We start from the raw sequence: 22,436 nt of genomic DNA, 5'->3' as shown, positions 1-22,436 counted from the left end.
CAATATTGTTTTTCCTTTTCTGGGGCCAGTTGTTGGGCATTTCTAGTCAGTGTTTCCAAATTATCATCTGGGGGATGTGGGGATATCCCTTTGGAGCGTGACAGAGGGTTAGCCATTGGTTCCTTTGAGAGCAGCATTTTTCGGCAGAAACGTCAGCAAGGTGGTTTCCTTTAGCTTACAGGGACTCGAGTCTGGAATGCCCAGAGACCTTGCTAGTAGACAGAGCAGCTGGCAAAAGTATGGCATCTAATAAATTTTAGACATGAGAGCCATTTTAAATTTTATTCCCGTCAGAGGTAAGTAAACCTTGCTGTTTTGATAACATCCCAAAGTCATGGGCTACCCCAAAGGCGTACTGGCTGTGGGTATAAATGTTGGTGGTCTTGCCCTTGGCTAAAGTACAAGCCCTAGTGAGAGCATGTAATTCCACCTTTTGGGCTGAAGTAGCCAAAGGTACTGCCTCGCTGACTTCAAGAGGAGTTGCGACAGCAACCCCACACGGTGTTACCTTTTGCATCTTTTAGATAGGAACTATTAGTAAATCATGAAAAATCTACATTGGTTAGAGGAATTTCCTGTGAACTATTGCAGGGAGTCAAAAGGTGATCTATCAGCGTTAAGCAGTCTGGAAGAGTTTTGTCAGAGCAGCGGGGAGAGGAACAGTAGGGTTGAGGTTATTACACCAAGAAAGAGTTCTGTGAGGAGCAGTTAGCAAGAGGGTCTCACAGGAGTGTGATGCAAATTCAGGAGAGCTTCTACTGCATGGGGTACAAAGATGGTTAGAGGGAATCCCATGATTATTTTTTTGGTGGCCTTAACCAAAAGGGCAGTGGCAGGAGTGGCTCTGAGACCAGGGGGCTGTCCCCATGGCACAGGGCCCAGCTGTCGACTATACTAGCCGATGGGTCGATGATGGTCCCTGTGTTTGGGATGATACTCCAAAGGCGTTCCCCTCCTTCTCACGTACAAAGGGAAAGAAAGGAAGCTGACAATTAGGATGTCTAAGGGCAGGGGCCCTTATTAAGCTTTTCTGTAAGGCTCCAAAGGTTATGTCATCCTGATCGCCCCAAATAATAGGGTCCGGTTTGTTGTTTTTTATAAAACATGCAGGGGCTGGGCCATAAGAGAGAAATTTGGAATCTAGTTTTGACAGTAGCCAGCTAGCCCAAAACACCTCGTAATTGGGCTGAGTTTTAGATTTGGGGAAGTTGAGGGTACCATGAAGCCTACCTGTATCTAAAGGTAGCCTCATTCTAAGATCAGGTGCCCTAAATATTGAACCTGAGTTTGAGCAAACTGCAGTTTTTCCGTGGAGACTTTATGTCCCTTTAAGGCTAAAAGGTTTGAACAGGTGAATGCTGTCCTCCTGTGAAGTTTTAGAGGCGAGTAGAGAAGCAAACCATCCGTATGTTGTAATAAAGTAGAGCCTGCAGAAAGCGGTTTTGTCCAGGTCAGCCTGTAAGGTTTGAAAAGTAAGAAGGACTTTCAGGGACTTCCCTGGCGCTCCAGAGGTTAAGACTCCTCCATGCTTCCACTGTAGGGGGCGCGGTTCAATTCCTGGTCAGGGAACTGAGATCCCACGTGCTGCGCAGCACGGCCAAAAGAATTTATTTTTAATAAATTTTAAAAAAAAGAAGAAGGAGGACTTTCAGGAAAAGCCTTAAGCATTTCTGTCCAGGTCGACTGTTCTTTCCCAAGTGAAAGCAAGAAGATACAGAGTAGCTTTATCAACAGGAATGCTAGAGAATGCAGTGCATAGATCAATTACAGTGAGAATCTGCTTTTAGTAGAAATGGATGCTAGTCGCATATGGGCTGAGGGAAGACAGGGTGCCAGGGATAACAGTGTCACTTATTCCGGTTTCCGGACAAACCTCCATCCTCAGCCGCTGGGTTTTCTCACGGGCAAAGCAGGGTGTTACGGGGACTAGTACAAGGGATAATGAGGCTGCGGCTTTGAAATCTTCTGTTATGGGCTTGATGCCTTGAAGAACCTCTTTATTTAATTATAAGGTACTGATTAATTCTGGGGAGAAGTTTTGAGGGATATGTTTGACTCTTAATGGGAGGAGCACTGAAGTCTGTGTATTTCAGTTGGAGATTTTGCCCCCAGGGAAAGTGGTAGCTGATCCAGTGGTGACAAGTGACTAGTGAGTATCCTTGAAATCACCTCTGATGCATCTGAGACAGAGCAAGTAAAAGATATCGAAGGTCATTCAGTTCCCTGCTTGGCTATTTTGATGGCTACTGTCAAATTCTAGAACTATTTCCCCCTTTCAGGAGAAAGAAATTCCAGCACGGTATTTCCCTAAGAAATCTCTGCCCAGTGATTGAATAAGGATGAAGGAGCCTAAGGAGAAAACAGTGTGTGTCTCTCGGAGGGCCTAAACAAAAGGGAACGGGGTTCTGAGACGGGGATCTTTGGGGGTTCGTTAGAAACCCCCACTATTTGAACTGTTTAGCACTCCAAGGCAGGGCTGCTTTACAGCAGTGGGGTTGAGCACCAAGAGCGTAGCTGTGGTGTCAGTAAGGACACAGAGTTTCATCCCCATCCAGAGTGTCGTTTCTCCGAGCCGATTAAAAGGGAGGGTTGGCAGAGCCCCCTGTAGTTCCTCAGAGCCTGGCGGTTGGGGTTAGAAGGACATTGGGAAGGTTGCTTAGAGGGCTGAAGGTGCCAGCAGTGCTTAGGCTTTAATTATCTTTTTTTCCAGTGTCCTGGCTTTTTGCAGTAATAGCAGAGACCAAGAGGTTTTGTTTGGCGGGGAGGGTGGGGCCTCCATTTGTTGAATTGTCTAGCGTGCAAATGCGCTGATTTACCAAATTAACCAAACCTGGAGTGGACAGGGTTTCCCATTCCATCCTGGTCTTTTTTTTTTTTTTCACTGCTGTGCACAGGCTTTCTCTAGTTGCGATGGGCAGGGGCTACTCTTCCTTGTGGTGCGTGGGCTTCTCATTGGGGTGGCTTCTCTTGTTGCGGAGCACGGGCTGTAGGCACGCAGCAGTAGTTGTGGCTCGCAGGCTTTAGAGCACAGGCTCAGTAGTTGTGGCGCACGGCCTTAGTTGTTCCACGGCATGTGGGATCTTCCTGGACCGGGGCTCGAACCCATGTCCCCTGCATTGGCAGGTGGATTCTTAACCACTGCGCCACCAGGGAAGTCCCCATCCTGGTCCTTTTAACTGAAAGAGAATCCCCATTCAGCCCATTAATGAACACAGAGTTAAAGGCAACCCAAGCAGATTCAACATCCAAAAGAAGACCAGAGTTTTCTCTAAAGACAGTCTGAAGACAACTACAATGGCCGTGAACAGGTTTTATAGGTTTTGCATGCAAAGCCTGAATTTTGTTCCAGTCATCATGCTTAGGAAAACCTTTTGAAACTCTTAGTGAAAATTTCTAGCAAGTTCTTGGATTTCCTGCTAACAGTCAGGGTTTGTTTTTCCAAATCCCTTTCAGGATTTTCCCATCAGGCAAGTTTCATCCAATGTTAGGCCTGAGCTTCACCAGCAAGCATGTGGACTAATTGATATAAATCTGAGAAGCCAGGTTGATAAGTTTATAAGTGGATAAGTTCTTCAGCAAATCCATGGGGGTCCTCAGTTACTTTGGGAAAATCTTTGACTACAGCTAGAAGTTCAGCTTTAGTCCAGGCAACATAAGTAACTAGGGATTTAGCATCTAGACCCCTAGAAGGGCAGGACTTAATAAGTTCAGGGGAGGGGGAAACAGGGAGAGGTTTGGAGAAAAAGGGGAGTTCAGCAAGAGGGTTAGGAGCGGGTGGAGGGCCCAGAGGAGGTGAGAATGGGCAGAAGGGGAGGGAAGGTGCCGCAGGGGCACAAGGGGCGGGGGCAGGGGAGAGGCCTCAGAGCCGTTTTGTCTTCTTTCAGTTTGTTCTCCTCTGTTAGTCTAGGAATGGTATTTTGTAAAGAGGCAGTTTTATTAGAGTCCTGGATGTGTTTGGAAGCTCCAAGGTACCGATTAAGATAAGCATCCCATTCAGTCTGTTTAGTTTTAGAGCCGTTGCTTTCTAATTTGGTTCTGAGAGAAACAAGTTTGGAGAGGTTGAAAGTTCCCCATAATGGCCCTTGGTATTCTGAAGTATTTGGGGTTAAGTCAGTCTATTTAGTGTAAAATGTGCATGAGGAAGGACCATAGTTTTTAAACATAAAACCAGCCAGGGTCCCCGAAGGAGGGTGCCCTTAGAGCATTTAGGTGACTGGGGTCCCATTTCTTAGAGCTTTCCTCAAGAGCAAAAGAAAAATCCCTAAACAGCCTGATTCCAGTGGAATTTTACCAAAATTCCAGCATACTTCCAATAGGGGGAACAAATGAGTGAGTACTCACCTGAGGGACAAAGCCTTCCCAAAAAGAAAACAAGCAGATCCCAATAAAGTCAGAGCACTCAACCGAAAGGAGGGAGCTGACCCGGAAAGAGGAGGCTTCCTGGCCCAGAAGGAGGAGGGCTCTCGCTGCCCGGAGGGGAGGGGAGGGGAGGGGAGGGGAGGGGAGGGGAGCAGGGCACGGGGCACGGGCGGCTGTCACACGTGGGTCCAGGCTCCGTCTCCTCCAGAACCCACTTCTGCACACCATGCGATGTCAACCTTCAAAATAAAATAGCCAGTTGTTTTTGCCAGCAAAATGAGCTTATTCCAGAATGGCAGAGGAATTGCAGTTCGGGACATGCAGACTGGTGAAAGCATAGGTGAGTCTGAGGACAAAGGAGAGGGAGAAACCTTATTTTACAGAGAAAAGGGGCACTTGGGAGGGGCTGCTTTGAACCTAAGTCCATTGGAGGAAAGCGAGGGTTTGGGGTGGTCACAGCATCTCATTGGCTGGGCTGTTACTGGACCAGGAGAAAGTGTCCCTTCTGCTGCTGGGGCAGCCGAGTCTGCTGCTCCCTGCCCAGATGAAGGAAGTCCATGCCTGAGACCCTCCCTGCGGGGCCTCTGGCTCCATTTTAGATGAGTTTCTCTTCACTGATTTGCACAGTGTATTGTCCCTTCTTTTCATCAGTTTGAGGGGTATTTTTGATTCATCTATAAACTCTCAATAAGCTACCTTTGAATAGCTAAATCCTAGTTCCCTGACCAGCATCGAACCCAGGCCCTCAGCAGTGAAAGCGCTGAGTCCTAACCACTGGACCGCCAGGGAAGTCCCATAGCCCTTTTTTTGAAGGGCTTTAAAATATACAGCTTCAAACTTTTGTCAGTCATCTTAGTTTTCCTTAAACAGTTTTGGAGGTTTTGTTCTTTTTATAAAGGATTTTTTTCCACATGAGATTACTGTGTCCTTATGTCTAGAATGATCTCCCTGCCAATTATGTCTATACCTGCATTTAAAAAAAGTAAATATTTTAAATGTCTAAAGCAGTGCTTGACTGAAGGGTATTCAAGACTCGAATTGCTAAGTTCCCAGTTTCCTGGCTGCCCTCCTGCCCCACATGCCTCTCTCTTACAACCTTGGCATTTAGGAAACCCCAGGGATCACCCCCCCAGAATACGTGTAGTCACTGGCCCCACTTTCTCAGCAGCACTCTCCCCATTCACCCTTTCACGTCCCTCAGTTAAACACAGAAGTTTCCAGAGTCCCATCCATCCCGCCTGATGATCCTTCCTGTGCGCTTCCTTTCTGTCCTCTCCACTGATGGTGGCCCCTCTGCTAGGAGCGTGAGGACAGGCACAGGCCACGTGATGGGTGCGGTGCTAATGCTGAAAAGCTGGGGGAGGAGGCTGTTCGGGGCGGCTTGGGGAGCTGGGTCAGGGGTGTGTTTGTCTGGGTCACATCTGGTGCTTTGAGGATGCCTGCACTCAATGTCAAGTCACCAACGAGATGTGCAAGTTCGGACACAGGATGGTATTTACTTGGGGTTCCTCCCTGTTAGGAGGTTTTCAAAGCCATAGGGCAGGTGGGATGCCTCACAGTGAGTCTAGATAGAGAAGGGAACCTGGAACCCAGCCCAGGGCACAGTCAGGGCCGGATGGGAAGGCAGCCCGAGGCAGGAAGGGGCCCAGGAAGTCAGGACCATGAGGTGTACGTTGCACTCAGCCTCGTGGAGGTCAGTGGTGGCCTGTGACCTTGGCCAAGGGGGCAGCTGAGAAACGGGGTGGGAGCTGGAGACGGAGGCAGGGTCATGGGAGGCTCCTCAGGCTTTTCTGGAGTGTATGCGTGTGTGTGAGTGTGTGTGTGTGTGTTGTGTGAGTGTGTGACTCTGAGTGTATATGAGTGTGAGTATGTGAGTGAGTGTGTGTGTTGTGTGTGTGTGAGTGTGAGCATTGAGTGTATTTGTGTGAGGGTGTGAATGGGTGTATGTGTGTGTGTGTCAGTGTGTGTGTGAGTTTCAGTGTGTATGAGTGTGTTAGTGTGTCAGTGTGTGTGTTACTGTGTGAGTGACTGTGTGTTGTGTGTGTATGAGCGTGAGTGTATGTGTATGAGAGTGTGTGTGTGTGTGAATGTGAGAGTGTGAGTGAGTGTGCGTGTGTGTTGATGGGGTGATCGGGTCAAGAGAAGGGGCAGGCTGGCTCTGGTGCAGTTCAGCTGGGGCTGCTGGGAGGAAAGGCGGGAGAGGGGCCAGGCCGGCCAGTGGCCAGGTCGCCACTGCACTCGAGGAGGATCGTGACGCGTGCTGGAGGGGCCTTTCCCACTGTCGCATCCTCGGTGCTTCCCCGGCTCTAGATGCCCTCGATGCCCACTGTCGTGCGCACCCAGTGTTGGCCAGCTCGGCGCACACGCTGCCCGCTGTCGAAGCATCGTGCTGCCCCCCGCCCCCAGTCGTGATCACATACTGCAGTGTGACGTTCTAATGCTCTGTGTCCCTTCTGGGCAGAATTAGAAGCTCCAGCGTGGACAGTTGTAGGCTTCTCCTGGCCGCTGAGCGAGCGTTGAGAGGCATTCTTGAAGTACTGATCGTTGCTCACTCCACTCAGGATTCTGTAAAGCAAGGGCTTTCCTGAAGTGTTCAGGTTCTGGTGGAAAGTCCTTTGACTCGCTAGTACAGCATCTTTAGATTGATGTTTTTATCTCGTGATAAACTTTGGGTTTCATTTCAAACCACTAACTAACTGCTCCAAGTATGATTCACGCTGAGGGGCTGGCAGACCCCATCAAACCTTCACTCCAAGCTCGAGCTGCGACTGGAAGGCCAGAGGGCGGGGACAGCACCGGGGACCCGGCAGCGTCAGAACCCACAGACCTGACACGTACGTGTAAGCGTGGCTGCGAACATCCCTCGACCCTCTACGGAGATCCTGCAGATAAAACAAAAATGTGTTTGCTTTCAGGTTTTGCCAGTTTCCACAAGAAATTGTTCTTCAAATGGTGGAGAGATGTCGAATAAGAAAACTACAGTTGCTTGCTCATCAGTATATGATTTCCAGTAAAATCGAGTTCTACGTTAGTGAGAGCCTGCCTGAGTATTTCGCACCGTATCAAGCAGAGCGGTTTCGAAGGCTTGGGTAAGAATGCAATTTAACATGTACGGTGGGGACTCTTAGCCTAATTCCACCTCAAAGCAATTAAAAACTAAGGAGTCGCCCTTGCCCTTGGCGCTGTCTTACGTACTTGTGTGCGGGTGGAGAGCACACCCTTCCGAACACCGGCCTGGTGCTGAGCGTGCTTACTGGGCAGTGTTCCTGTCGGTCGTATTCAGGCCACTTTTCAGGGGCAGAGCTTATCTTAAGAGAACTATTTAGAACTTGACTTCTGGACTTTCTTCCCTAGGGTTTTTCGTTCCAAACCTAACAACTTTCCTTGAAACCTGCGGAGCTCAGTGGGCACCGAAGGCAGCGTATTTCCACATCAGCGTGATTCCAGAGTTGTGTTTTTTCTTTCAGCTACGTCTCTCTCTGTGACAATGAAAAGACAGGTTGCAAAGCCCGGGAACTGAAATCGGTGTATGTGGATGCAGTAGGACAGTTTCTTAAGCTGATTTTTCACCAAAACCATATCAACAAGTACAATGTGTATAATCAGGTGAGACACATGGGCCCTCCCCTTGGTGACACCCCTACCCCGCCCCCTGCTTTGTGGCATCTGAGACTCCTCCTTTAAGGTGGTGTCTGTGGGAGAGTGCTAAGCTCCCTGGAGCTGCGTGCTCCGATTCGGAGCCACCGGCCACGTGCGGCTGTGCACGCTGGGAGCGTGGCTGGTCCAAGTGCATGGGCTGCATGTGTGACCCAGGCTCGGTTACACAAGGAGAGGAGGATGTTTTGGATACATTAGCTTTAAATATATTGTTAAAATCAAAAAATCAATTTTAAATGTTTCTTTTACTGTGTCGACTAGAAAACTTAAAATTACATTTGTGGCTTGCATTATATTGGGTTGGCCAAAAAGTTTGTTCGGGTTTTCGAGGTAACACCGCATGGAAAAATCCGAACGAACTTTTTGGCCAGCCCATTATTTTTGTTGGACAGCAGTGTTCTCCATAAACCCCCTAAACGTTTACAAGGTAAATCCCCTGGTGGAAATTGAGAGTACGGTTTAATGATGCATGCAGTCCAGAGTCTCTCTAGCTCCCTCCCTCCCCTTCTGTTTATTTTTTTGGCATAAAGAATATTAGTGGAAATCAACTGTGTCCAAAGCAGTCTTGTTAATTAGCGCAGATATTTACAGCACTCCCTGCCCCCTCCAAGAGGAGTGCAAGCATTCCAGCAAGTCAGAGCTTTCTGCTGAGCAAGTGAGCTGAAGGAGAGTTCTGAGACAGAGTCGTGGTGCCTGGTCCGTATTTGACAGCAGAACTCTGAGCCTTTTCCCTCCTCCACCCCATCTGTGTATTCACCAGTAATTCCTCAGTTTTCAGTTCAGCAACCGTGATTCTCAAGGAAGGGGGTACGCGAAGGCGGCTCCTCCCCGTCAAGTGAGAATCAGTGCCTTGGACAAACCAAGCTATGTTAACGTAGGTTTTCATTTCATTGTCTAATTTACCACGATCATGTAGATGTGACCCCATCCTTAACCTTGAGTGGATGGTTTGATATAAAGCTGGGTTAAAACTTTGGAGGTTTTTTAGCTGTATTGTTTTAACATCCTTTAAACATTAGAATACCCTCTTGGTTCAGCATTAGAATATTAACTTATATAATTTATAAAAGTCATTAATAATTCTATATTAGCCTGAGATTTTACAGCTAAAGCATTTTGCTGTGCCTCATCCCGTTTTATGACAGTGTGGCTCAGAGTTTGTTATAAAGGGGTTAAGTCATGTCAGACATGTTATACTTAATTTCTGTTGATTAACTCTTTCTTAGGTTGCTTTGGTGGCAATAAATATCATTGGAGACCCTGCAGATTTCAGTGATGAAAGCAATATTGTAAGTTTGGGAAGTTTCATTCCTGAAGAGGGACATTTATTTCTAACAAGAGGGGATCGTTTATTTTTGTCACAAAAGTATCATCCTAAAAGTCCTCACAAAATTATCTGGTGGGGCTTCCCTGGTGGCGCAGTGGTTGAGAGTCCGCCTGCCGATGCAGGGGACGTGGGTTCGTGCCCCGGTCCGGGAAGATCCCACGTGCCGCGGAGCGGCTGGGCCCGTGAGCCATGGCCGCTGAGCCTGAGTGTCCGGAGCCTGTGCTCTGCAACGGGAGAGGCCACAACAGTGAGAGGCCCGCGTACCACAAAAAAAAAAAAAAAAAAAAAAATTATCTGGTGAACAGCTAGCAGATCATTTTCAGCAGCTGTTGTATTAAACTTTACTCGAGAATTTTAGTTGTCCCTCCAGGGCACTAGGATCATTGAAGCTCCCTGACTGACACCTTTATGTCAAATCATCTCTGTTTTATGTTGTTCCTTTTCTCTCTGAGATACTAAGCATAACTTTTTCCCCCAAAGACCTCTAGAGAGAAGCTGATTGATCATTATCTAGGGCACAACACAGAGGACCCAGCTCTCGAAGGAACTTGTTCTGGGTAAGAGCCCTGCCCCCCACCCCCGAGGCAATAAATTTCTGTAACTTTCCTTGGAATCATGAAAGTGCAAGTCAGCTCCAAAGAAAGGATCCTGGACCTGGGGGCCTCTACATTCAGTCTGGAGCCGAATAAGCCACTGATGGGATTGTCTTAAATACGCTGCAGATTAAGGTCACCGTTTTATTCAGCACATCTTCTTTCACTGCCCTGCAGAGCTGACTTCGTTTCTTGCATGTTCTGGCATTACTAGCCAGTTCCTCGAATGCTTAGATGTTAGTACACAGTTGACATTTGCACATGACCTGTGGTGTATTTCCACGCTCACACGCACATGGCCAGAACTGCTGGCTCTTCCGTTTGCATCAAACATGGCGTCAGTTCTCTGTGCCGTTGCTCGGAGCCACTGGGTGGTGCTGAGTATGGCATACTGGAGTGGAGGCCGTGCTGACAGTTTCGTGTATAAAAAGTCACGGCGCAGGGTGACCCATCATCCCGCCTACACAAGCTCCGCTTCAGTCCTCAGCCCGGATCCTTCCCGCCTGCTGGAGTCCTCACCTTGCCAGGTGGGGGTGAGAAGCACGGGGGGAGCACTGACGGCAGGTACTTCCTTCAGCATCGTGGAGGTGCTGCCCCCGGCTCTGCCCTTGGTGAACAGGGACGACTAAGCTCACTTACCGGGTTTAGTATCGCCAAGAGCCCTCTGGGGAATTGTGGTTTCTGTTTAAATCAGTTCTTTATCAAGTTAGCCACGGGGGATGGTAAACTGCAGTTTCTTGTCCTGACTCACCCACCCCCGCCAGGGTTTTCCTGAAGGTAGAGGGAGGTCTTGAAAGGTTGTGGGCAGTGCCCAAGGCTGAGTCCACCGGCGGTGCTGGAGCATCGTGGAAAGTGGGCGCTGCTGATGCCTGGGCGTTGCAGCATCATTTCGTCCTTCGTAGGGTTTTTATACTGTAATGAAGTCTTGGCTTCGCCTCTGGAACTTCAGGGCAGAGTGAGTTAGACTTGAGCGTGTGGTGTGTATTTAGGTAAGAAGAGTCAACGGATCTTGGAAGCACAGAAACGTGCTCTTGTTCAGTCATCACTGAGATGAACGGAGCCGCTCACAGCCGCCGTGGCCATGTGCCCGCTGCTGTGCCCACAGCCGCCTGAGTCAAGGCCTGGGGAAAGGGGGTCCTGGCTGCCTTTGAAAGGTCATGTGGTCCCCTGTCCTGTTTGAGTATATTATTAACCAACCAAACTTGTATGACAAATCATCTCTTTAATGATACTTGCTGTGTGCAAGGACACCCAAGGCGAAGCTAACAGCAGGCGTCTTCCTGCCTCTGATGCAGCAGATTGGGAGGCTCTGGACCGTGTCCCCTAACGCTTCTGTCGAGTAGTTAGAACGGCGTCCTGGTTCTAAATGTCAGGCCCAGAAGAAAGCTTCTGGCCGGTTATAGAATTGGGAGGAAAGAGGGAGGCGGTGCGTAATCCAAAACAGGTTATTCAGATCACGTTTAGGTCATTTATTCTGGGAAGGATTTCTCTGATCTCCTGCAGGACTGGATGGTGATGTCATACGATCAGACACTTTGAGGTACAAGCCCAGTGGTAGCAGTTCTCCGTCTTTAATGCTCGTCACCATTACTGTGGCGTGAAATGCAACCCTGGACTCAGCCTGGGCCACCAAGCCAGCCTCTGCAGGGCTGGGGCCTGCTCATGGCTGGCTTTGGTTTTGGTTTTCCCACGTCTACAAATGATTCACATGCTCTGTCCTGTCCCTGCGCCCAGAGCAGAGCCCTGCACGGTCTGCACTCGGGATATCTGCTGAACGAGTGAATGAACACACTGAAGGCTCAGATGCCCCGTGTGCATATACTTCATGGTCAAGAGCATAAGCTGTGGGGTCAGCAAGACCTGCCTGCACTTGCTCTGTGACCTGAAGCCCGCTACTGACTTCTCTGAGCCTCTGCTTTCTCAGCAAGAAATGCTCCGGAACGGGTGTGGGTGGGACCTTTCCAGACTTGTCTGTGTGTCTTCAGCACTGAGCACGGGGCCCACTCTCCCCCTGCAGCGTCACATAGACTGAAACTGGCTCTAAAGTACCCTTTCCTTTCCTTTAGGAAGTCTGACTATATTTCCCCACTAGATGACTTGGCCTTTGACATGTACCAGGATCCGGAAGTGGCACAGATTATCCGCAGGTTAGATGAAAGGAAGCGCGAGGCGGCCCAGAGGGAGCGCTACGACGACGCCAAGACGCTCAAGCAGGCCATCGCCGACCTGCAGAAGGTACTGCCTGTGGGGAAGGCGGCGGCTCCGTGTCTAACTGCCCTGGTTCCTGCTCAGCAAACGGCAGGCCTCTGAAGGCTGCAGGGTTAGCGTGGGTTCAGGGGCATCAGCACATGAAGGACAGCAAGAGCACACACTCCTGCAGAGCCCTCCTCAGGGCCACGGCCGCAGGAAATGTAAGATGTTTAAACTCTCGTGAGCTCGCAGGTGGCAGTGGCCCGTTCCCTCCATCCCCCGTGCCGTTCCCCTCTCCCCCCAACACGGAGTTGGTCGCCCACACTGTCCTCAAAGCGTTACTTTAAAACCGTCTTTGCACCTCGCGTGAGTCAGTCCACATGCGAAGCCAAAGCCAACGCTGTGTGCTTCAGGTCGGGGAGCGGCTGGGCAGGTACGAGGTAGAGAAGCGCCGTGCCGTGGAGAAGGAGGACTACGACCTGGCCAAGGAGAAGAAACAGCAGATGGCGCGCTACCGCAGCCAGGTGTACGGGCGACTGCAGCTGCACGGGCTGGTGGACGCCGAGCTGGTGGGTGGCGGGGCCCGCAGCTGGGACCAGGGACCGGGAGAGCCGTCGCGGGGTCCACGAGGGTGGTTGCGCGTTCCACAAAACGGAAGACTTTGTCAGGCTCAGGCGACAGCGGCGACAGTGGGCCCGTGTCGTAGGCCTGGCCTTGACGCACTCTTGCAGGATTTGCAGAGGCGGAGACAGGGCAGGTCGGGTGGGAAGGCTTCCCGGTGGGCGACTGCATCTCCTGTTGGCAGCCCTGCCCACACAGCCCCCGGGAGTGGGGCGAGAGAGCACCACCCTGACAGCTCAGGCTGGGTGGGGGCGGGTCTCATGTCCGGAGCCCACGTTCCAGGCTGGGACGCAGGCCCGGCACCCAGAGGGCAGTGCAGGGAGTGCCGCCTCTGGCACTCGCTGCCAGACCCTGGGCTCCGTCCTCCGTCCAACTCTGTAGACTCAGACTCATTCCTTGGCCTCTTTGTGCCTCAGTTTCCCCACCCCATCCACAGGGGTGAGAACAGGGAGCCTCGGGTGCAGTCGTCTGCCTGGAGCACTTGCTCCTGGCCCAGCACGTGGCCACCACTGAGTCCGTTGCACTCGTTCAGGTGACACGAAGTAGCCTGCTTTGCAGACACAGAGTGACCAGCACAGGCCTCTCGGGTCCAGCCGGGTGCTCCCTGCCTGCCTGTGGCCTCCCCACCACAGCACCCCGTGCACAGGTGCTCATGGCCACTCTGGTGTTTTGGTACAGGTGTCACTTGAGTGGTCCACACAGTAACCATCCAGAGACAGTCGGGGGCAGTGACATGGCTATGGGACCTCATCAGTGTGGGTTTCCCCCTCTGCCTTCCCAAACTAGCGCTCCCCTGGGGGAACAAGGGGTGTGTCTGGTGGGGCAGTGACACTGGGGATTGAATGGCCCGTTTCTCCCCAGATACGAAGGCCTCTGGACTTGCCCCTCCAGCCCCTGGTCCGTTCCAACAGCCCTCGCCACCAGCAGCCTGCGCTCTCACTGCCACAGCCAGAAGAAAGGGGGACAGAAAACCAGTTTGCAGACCCTTTCCTTCAGGAGAAGCCTTCATCGCATCCCCTGGACATTTCTCCTCAGCATTGCGTGGTGGACTGGTCACCCCCCGCCGCAGGTCTTCCTCCCAAGGCCCATGTAGGTAACTCATGTTCACGCTGTGGACAGTTTATTCCACATGTATGTAGTGGGGACCCGCATCATGCCAGGTGCTTTCCCGGGGCAAGGGATGTATCAGGGTACAAAACAGTGACAGCCTTACCCGCGCTGCCTCAAGAAGAGGGGCAAAAAAGCTGTGGCCGGAACATCGGCCAATGGCTGAGACACACTTCATCCTCTGAGCCTTTGTTTTTCTCTTTGCAAAGATGTACAGACGTCTTCTTAAAGGGTGGTTTCCAGGATTAAATGAGACAATATTCGTCAGGTTCCTACCCTGGCCTGACCTTAGTAGAGCCTCGGTACAAGTCGTATCCAGTTACCGTACCTGTTAGAACCTCCTGTGTGGCAGGGGACAGAAAACCTGGTTCAAACTGGGGGTTATTGGCGTTTATAACTGGGAATTTTAAGAGGTCATGTGGGTTCCAGGGTTGGTTTGATTTCTGTCTTGCGAGTCTGTTTCCTGTGGTTCTGAGACGCCCTCTCAGAAGGCCGGGCTCGTCACGTGGCCTCAGCTTCAGGTCTGTACGCTGTGCCATCTGGGGGAGAGCGTGCGTCCCATTCTAAGCAGAGTCCCCGGGTTAACCCTGCTTAGATCGGCCTCAGTCACCTGCCACCTGAGGAGCAGTGACGAGGACCAGAGGGGGCAAAGGTGCCAACTGGCCTGTGGGGGCCTCCCTGGAGCCCCTGCCGGGCATGGCCACGTGGCCAGTAGACCCTGGGGAGGATGGCAGCCAGAGACCCACAGCTGCCACACGGCCCCCACGCCCTCGTGCCGCTGGCTCTCCCAGGGCGTGTCTGTGAGCATTGCCATCCTCCCTCTCCCTCCAGTGATATCTTGTCTGTAAATTAATCGTTATGTTTCACACTTGAATCTAAAAGTACTCTAATTTCTCCTTTTTTAGTACCTCAATGTGTTTTGTTTTACAAGTGTGAGCACATTTTAAAAGATGAGAAGCTAAATCTCACATGTGTTGTACACCCAGTTAAGACCTCAGCAAGTATTAAGTATGAATAAACGGTCCTCCTTGTCTGTCCAGTGTCACCGTGACGCCTTCCTCAGAAAGTGACTCTGGAATCGCTCTTTCTGTCCTCAGTTACCTGGAAGTCTGTGACGTGTGTACTTGTTTAATGTATATCTGTCTCCCCCTGAGAACGATGCCTCCGAGGGCGGGGAGTCTGTCTTCCCATCGCTCTACGTGGGTCGCCAAGAACAGAGCCCGGGAAGTGTCTGCTGCAGGGTGTAGACAAAGGTGGATAAGGGTCTGGAGCTTTGGCTGCCTGTGGTACTTCAAGGCTGCTGGGCACTGGATGCATTTAAAATGAGGCTTGAGAGTTGTTTCTCAGAAATAAACTAAAAATGCCAAGGGTCTTGCCAGAAAAAAACTGTAATGACTTTTACTGTAGTGACCTACTGTCAGCTGAACTGAAATCACTAGTTGTAAATAGTAATCGCGGCAGAATCTACATTGCTTGTTTATTAGGTCTGTAGTAAGTTTAGAAGGGAATAAAACCCCTGATCTAATTTTTTTTCAATTACACCCTATGGTATAAATTATTCTAACTTGACGAGACTGATATTTAGCAAAATACCATCATTCTGACCAGGTAAGTCCCAAGCAGTCAGCCCATGGGTGTAGATGGGGGGTCAGTGTGTGGGGAGGATCCTGCACCGAGCCCGGCAGCCGCCCTGTCCTCCCGCAGCTCGAGTCCCTGCCCTACGATGAGCGGCCCCTTCCCGCGACCCGCAAGCAGCCTGGGGCAGTGGCCACGGAGCCAGAGACGAGGGACACGGACAGCAGCGAGCCTCCCAGAGCGGGCACCGTGGGCGAGCCTGAGCCTCTAACAGAGAAGGCCTTGCGCGAAGCCAGCTCCGCCGTGGACGTGCTGGGAGAGGCCTTGGTAAGAACAGAAGCTCGTATAAACAGCCTGCAAACAACGGGCAGGGGCGGGCGGCTCCACAGGGCTCCCAGGCTTGCTGGTCCCGATGCTGCAACTGCCCTTTGTCCTCACTGTTCAATGGAAAAGTCTTTTGATAGTTACTCCTTACGTGAAGCAGCACAAGCGTAAGCTAGAATTTCAGATTTCATGACAAGTATCCATTTCAGCCTGGGCCTGATTTGTGGTGTTGACAGGGCTGGGGTCCAACACCAGCTCCCGCCTGAGAGCACCGCCAGCTCCAGGGAAGAGGACAGCAGAGCAAACAAAACATGAGCGTGTCACCAGCCTCAAAAGATTCTCGTGCTGGAACTTTTAATACGTTCCATGTTTTAACATAAACTTAAATTTTCCACGTTAGGAGGAGTATTTCTCCGAATACACATACCTAGTGGGTGGAGGTCCTGTTATTAGAAAAGCTGTGTCTTGGTTTAAAACAAACCAAGGCCAGGGGTGCAGGGTGCAGGCTGCCGGGGCTGCTGGGGAGGGGATGTGGCCAAGTGCCCACTCTGAGGGGCCAGGTCCCGCCCTCCCAGGTGGCCGGGGCCTATTCCAAAACATGGTCGCACCGGGAGGACGCGCTGCTCGCCCTGTATAAACAGCTGATGGATGCACCGGCGGCAACCCCAAAGGAAGACCTGAAGAGCACGCTGAGGGCGGCCGTATTCCTCATCAGGAGAGCCGTCCGAGACATCGTGACCCCAGTGAGTCCCCGCCCACCCCTCAGGGGCCCCGTGTCTGCCAGAGAGCTGCCGGGATGTCCCCAGGAGGTCAGGGTAGCCCGAGGCAGCCTGGTCCCCAGTACCGTTGTCACCTAGCATGTGGTGTCACTAGGAATGAAGCTCTCGAGGAAGGAATGTGGTCGCTAAGGAGTCTGAGGTCTGTCCCCGTGGGCCGTGCCCTCTGGTCCATGTGCACAGAGGCCTGGCCACCACGACTGATACATGCCCCTTTATGTTTTTGTTCTTCATGACACCTAAGGAGCTTGGGAGTTAGCACCGACTTCTCCTGACCCTGAAAGGACCTTAAGAATGAACATCCCACAATTACATTGTCGTCTGCATTCATACAGGAGCTCATGCAGTTCAGCAGTAATGTCAGATATTTGGCTCATGGAGAGATGTCGAGGACTTTATGACACATGGGAGATAAGAGCCTGTGCCTTCCATGTGCCGGGAACTGTGCTCACAGAGCAGTTTTCAGTTGGCCATTTCCAGTCCTTCAGACAGCATGTAGTTTTCAGCGTAACGTTTGTGTTTATAACTAATAGTAAATTTCATGTTTTCTTTTGGTGGAATTCAGTGAGAGTGGCTCATCTGTTTTTATCACTTTTTTCTTAGGTCTTTCAGGCATCTTTGAAATTGTTGAAAATGTTAATCACACAATATATTCCTAAACATAAACTGGGTAAGCTTGAAACAACTCACTGTGTGGAAAGGACCATTCCTGTTCTGCTCACGAGAACTGGAGATTCTTCTGCTCGCCTGCGTGTTATAGCTTCCAATTTTATTCAGGTATGAATTTCACCACAGAATTTGAAACCATAAATAATAAACATATAACTACAGATACTTGACTTTCTTAATACCTTACAAGATCTTGTCTACCCAAGAGCATCATAGATTATCCTTAGTGATTCACCATCATATTTTCCTCATGTTCTAAACCAGGTAAATGTTGCCTTAAACATGATTAAAATGTACAGTTTGCTTTTTCTAGTGTTTTTTTTATTCAACGTACACTATTTTTTAAATAAATAAAAATATATGGAGAATTAAATCAGAATAGAAAAATGGGGTAAAAAAAAAGATGTATAATGGTCTTGATCTAAATATTTTTATTCTTTCAGCAAACATGCCTCCTCTAGCCTGGGCGCTGGGGGAAGCTAAGATAGAAGTGAGGGTGTAAGAGTTTGGGGCACACCACACTGTGCGGCTTGCGGGATCTTGGTTCCCCAACCAGGGATTGAACCTGAACCACCGTGGTGGGAGTGCCAAATCCTGGCCACTGGACCGCCAGGGAGTTCCCAGCCCCAGGGAATATTAATCATCGTGAGGTCTCCTGGAGGTCCCTGTCTTGGCACTGAGACCCAGCTTCACCCAACAGCCTGCAGGCTCCAGTGCTGGAACACCTCAGGCCAAACAACCAGCAAGAAATGAACACAGCCCTACCCATTAGCAGACAGGCTGCCTAAAGTCTTACTAAGCTCAGAGACACCCCAAAACACACCCCTTGACACAACCCTGCTCACCAGAGGGACAAGACCCAGCTCCACCCACCAGGGGGCAGACACCAGGAGCAAGAGGAACTACCACGCTGTAGCCTGCGAAAGGAGACCACATATACAGTAAATTAGAAAGAAGAGAAGACAGAGAAATATGCTGCAGACAAAGGAGCAAGGTTAAAACCTACAAGAACAACTAAATGAAGAGGAAATAGGCAGTCTACCTGAAAAAGAATTCAGAGTGATGGTAATAAAGATGATCCAACATCTCAGAAAAAGAATGGAGGCATGGATGGAGAAGATACAAGAAATGTTTAACAAGGACCTAGAAGAACTAAAGAACAAACAGTGATGAACAACACAATAACTGGAATGGGAAATACACTAGAAGGAATCCATAGCAGAATAACTGAGGCAGAAGAACGGATAAGTGAGCTGGAAGATAAAATGGTGGAAATAACTGCCAAAGAGCAGAATAAAGGAAAAAGAATGAAAAGAATTGAGGACACTCTCAGAGATCTCTGAGACAACACTGAACACACCAACATTCAAATTATAGGGGTCCCAGAAGAAAAAGAGGGGACTGAGAAAAGATTTGAAGAGATTATAGTTGAAACCTTCCCTAACATGGGAAAGGAAATAGTCACCCAAGTCCAGGAAGCACAGAGAGTCCCATACAGGATAAACCCAAGAGAAACATGCCAAGACACATATTAATCAAACTAACAAAAATTAAATACAAAGAAAAAATATTAAAAGCAACAAGGGAAAAGCAACAAATAACATACAAAGGAATCCCCAGAAGGTTATCAGCTGATTTTTCAGCAAAAACTCCACAGGCCAAAAGGAAAAAGCAGGATATATTTAAAGTGATGAAAGGGAAAAACGTACAACCAAGAATACTTTACCCAGCAAGGCTGTCATTCAGATTTGACGGAGAAATCAAAAGCTTTTCAGACAAGCAAACGCTAAGAGAATTCAGCACCACCAAACGAGCTTTACAACAAATGCTAAAGGAGCTTCTCTAGGTTGGGGGTGGGGGGGTAGGGTGGTAGAAATATTCTTGTTTCTACAAACAAGGAAACTAAGAAATGGGAAAGCTTGCTAGTAAAGGCAAACATACACTAAAAGGAGCAAATCATCCACACACAAATATGATATCAAACCCAGCAATCGTGAGAAGAGGAGAGCACAAATGCAGGAAGTGGGAATTGCATTGGAAAGTAAGAGACCAGCAACTTAAAACAACCTTGTTTATATATAGACTGCTATATAAAACCTCATGGGAGGGCTTCCCTGGTGGCGCAGTGGTTGAGAAAGTGCCTGCCAATGCAGGGGACATGGGTTCGAGCCCTGGTCTGGGAAGATCCCACATGCCGTGGAGCAACTAGGACCGTGAGCCACAACTACTGAGCCTGCGCATCTGGAGCTCGTGCTCCGCAACAAGAGAGGCCACGACAGAGGCCCGCGCACCACAATGAAGAGTGGCCCCCGCTCGCCACAACTAGAGAAAGCCCTCGCACAGAAACGAAGACCCAACACAGCCAATAAATAAATAAATAAATAAATAAATAAATAAATTTTTAAAACCTCATGGGAAATGCAAACCAAAAAGCTACAATAGATACACAAAAAAGAAAAAGCAACCTAAATACAACACTAAAGATGGTCATCAAACCACAAAAGAAGAGAATAAAAGCAGAAGGGAAGAAAAAAGATCTACAAAAACAAACCCAAAACAATTAAGAAGATGGCAATAGGAACATACATATTGATAATTGCCTTAAATATAAATGGATTAAATGCTCCAACCAAAAGACACAGACTGGCTGCATGGATACAAAAACAGAACCCATATATACACTGTTTACAAGAGACCCACTTCAGACCTAGGGACACATACAGACTGAAAGTGAGAGGACATAAAAAGATATTCCATGCAAATGGAAATCAAAAGAAAGCTGGAGTAGCAATACTCATATCAGACAAAATAGACTTTAAAATAAAGACTGTTACAAGAGACAAGGAAGGACACTACATAATGATCAAGGGATCGATCCATGAAGAAGATATAACAGTTGTAAATATTTATGCACCCAACATAGGAGCACCTCAATACATAAGGCAAACGCTAACAGCCATAAAAGGGGAAAGCGACAGTAACACAATAGTAGTGGACTTTAACACCCCACTTTCACCAATGGACAGATCATCCAAAATGAAAATAAATAAGGAAACACAAGCTTTAAATGGCACATTAAGCAAGGTGGACTTAATTGATATTTATAGGACATTCCATCCAAAAACAACAGAATACACTTTCTTCTCAAGTGCTCATAGAACATTCTCCAGGATAGACCATATTTTGGGTCACAAATCAAGCCTTGGTAAATTTAAGAAAATTGAAATTGTATCAAGTATCTTTTCCGACCACAACGCTGTGAGACTAGATATCAGTTACAGGAAAGAAACTATAAAAAATACAAACACATGGAGGCTAAACAATACACTACTGAATAACCAAGAGATCCCTGGGGAAATCAAAAAATATCTAGAGACAAATGACAACGAAAACACAACAATCCAAAACCTGTGGGACACAGCAAAAGCAGTTCTAAGAGGGAAGTTTACAGCAATACAGTCTTATCTCAGGAAACAGGAAAAATATCAAAGAAACAATCTAACCTTACACCTGAAGCAACTAGAGAAAGAAGGTCAAAACCCAAAGTTAGTAGAAGGAAAGAAGTCATAAAGGTCAGAGCAGAAATAAATGAAATAGAGACAAAGAAAAAGATAGCAAAGATCAATGAAACTAAAAGCTGGTTCTTTGAGAAGATAAACAAAATTGATAAACCTTTAGCCAGACTCCAAGAAAAAAAGGGAGAGGACTCAAATCAATAAAATTAGAAATAAAAAAGGAGAAGTTACAACAGACACCATACAAGTACAAAGGATCATAAAAGACTACTACAAGCTACTATATGCCGATAAAATGGACAACCTAGAAGAAATGGACAAATTCTTAGACATGCACAACCTTCCAAGACTGAACCAGGAAGAAATAGAAAATATGAGCAGACCAGTCACAAGTACTGAAATTGAAACTGATTTTAAAACTTCTAACAGGGAATTCCCTGGTGGTCCAGTGGTTAGGAGTCTGTGCTTCCACTGCAGGGGGTACGGGTTCCATCCCTGGTTAGGGAACTAAGATCCCACATGCTGTACAGCATGAACAAAAACAAAAGTCCAGGATGAGATGGCTTCATCAGCTAATACTGTCAAACATTTAGAGAAGAGTTAACACCTATCCTGCTGAAACTCTTCCAAAGAATTGCAGAAGGAACACTCCCAGGCTCATTGTATGAGGCCACCGTCACCCTGATACCAAAACCAGACAAAGATACTACAAAAAAGAAAAGAAAATTACAGGCCAATATCACTGATGAACATAGATGTAATCCTCAACAAAATGCTAGCAAACCAAATCCAACGACACATTAAGAGGATCATACACCATGATCAAGTGGGATTTATCCTAGGGGTGCAAGGTTTCTTCAACATATGCAAGTCAATCAATGTGATACACCATATTAACAGTCTGAAGAATAAAAACCATATGACCATCCCAGTAGATGCAGAGAAAGCTTTTGACAAAATTCAACACCTATTTATGATAAAAACTCTCCAGAAAGTGGGCATAGAGGGAACCTACCTCAACATAATAAAGGTCGTATACGACGAACCCATAGCAAACATCATTCTCAATGGTGAAAAACTGAAAGCATTTCCTCTAAGATCAGGAACAAGACAAGGGTGTCCTCTCTCACCAGTTTTATTCAACACAATTTTGGAAGTCCTAGCCATGGCATTCAGAGAAGAAAAAGAAATAAAAAGAATCCAAATTGGAAAAAAAAGAAGTAAAACTCTCACTGTTTGCAGATGACATGATACCATACCTAGAAAATCCTAAAGATGCTACCAGAAAACTATTAGAGCTCATCAATGAAATTGATGAAAATGGCAGGATACAAAATTAAAGTTGCAGGATACAAAATTAATACACAAAAATCTCTTGCATTCCTGTACACGAAGAATGAAAGATCAGAAAGAGCAATTCAGGAAACAATTCAATTTACCTTTGCAACAAAAAGAATAAAATACCTAGGAATAAAACCTACCTCAGTAGACAAAAGACCTATATGCAGAAAACTCTAAGACACTGATGAAAGAAATCAAAGAAGACACAAACAGGTAGATATACCATGTTCTTGGATTGGAAGAATCAATTTTGTCAAAATGACTATACTACCCAAAGCAATCTACAGATTCAGTGCTATCCCTATCAAATTACCAATGGCATTTTTCACAGAATTAGAACAAAAATTTTTAGTTTGGATGGAAACACAAAAGACCCTGAATA

At 48.2% G+C, this 22,436-nt stretch overlaps 1 protein-coding gene across 2 annotated transcripts in view; it reads left to right on the top strand.

The window, feature by feature from the left end:
- The window catches only part of CEP104 (centrosomal protein 104), a 57,814-nt gene that overhangs the window by 8,858 nt on the left and 26,520 nt on the right, over positions 1-22,436 (top strand). For both annotated transcript variants that reach the window (XM_060013299.1, XM_060013304.1), the window contains exons 3-12: positions 7,275-7,448; positions 7,827-7,965; positions 9,243-9,305; positions 9,824-9,900; positions 12,003-12,171; positions 12,540-12,695; positions 13,609-13,836; positions 15,559-15,756; positions 16,329-16,496; positions 17,133-17,306. In XM_060013299.1, the coding sequence (XP_059869282.1) occupies positions 7,275-7,448; positions 7,827-7,965; positions 9,243-9,305; positions 9,824-9,900; positions 12,003-12,171; positions 12,540-12,695; positions 13,609-13,836; positions 15,559-15,756; positions 16,329-16,496; positions 17,133-17,306 (1,546 nt within the window). The remainder of the gene's footprint in view (positions 1-7,274; positions 7,449-7,826; positions 7,966-9,242; positions 9,306-9,823; positions 9,901-12,002; positions 12,172-12,539; positions 12,696-13,608; positions 13,837-15,558; positions 15,757-16,328; positions 16,497-17,132; positions 17,307-22,436) is intronic.

The sequence above is a fragment of the Delphinus delphis genome, chromosome 1 (genome assembly GCF_949987515.2).
Source record: "Delphinus delphis chromosome 1, mDelDel1.2, whole genome shotgun sequence".
NCBI lineage: Eukaryota > Metazoa > Chordata > Mammalia > Artiodactyla > Delphinidae > Delphinus > Delphinus delphis.
Note: the sequence above shows the minus strand (reverse complement) of the source record. Positions and strands in the feature narration are given on the sequence as shown.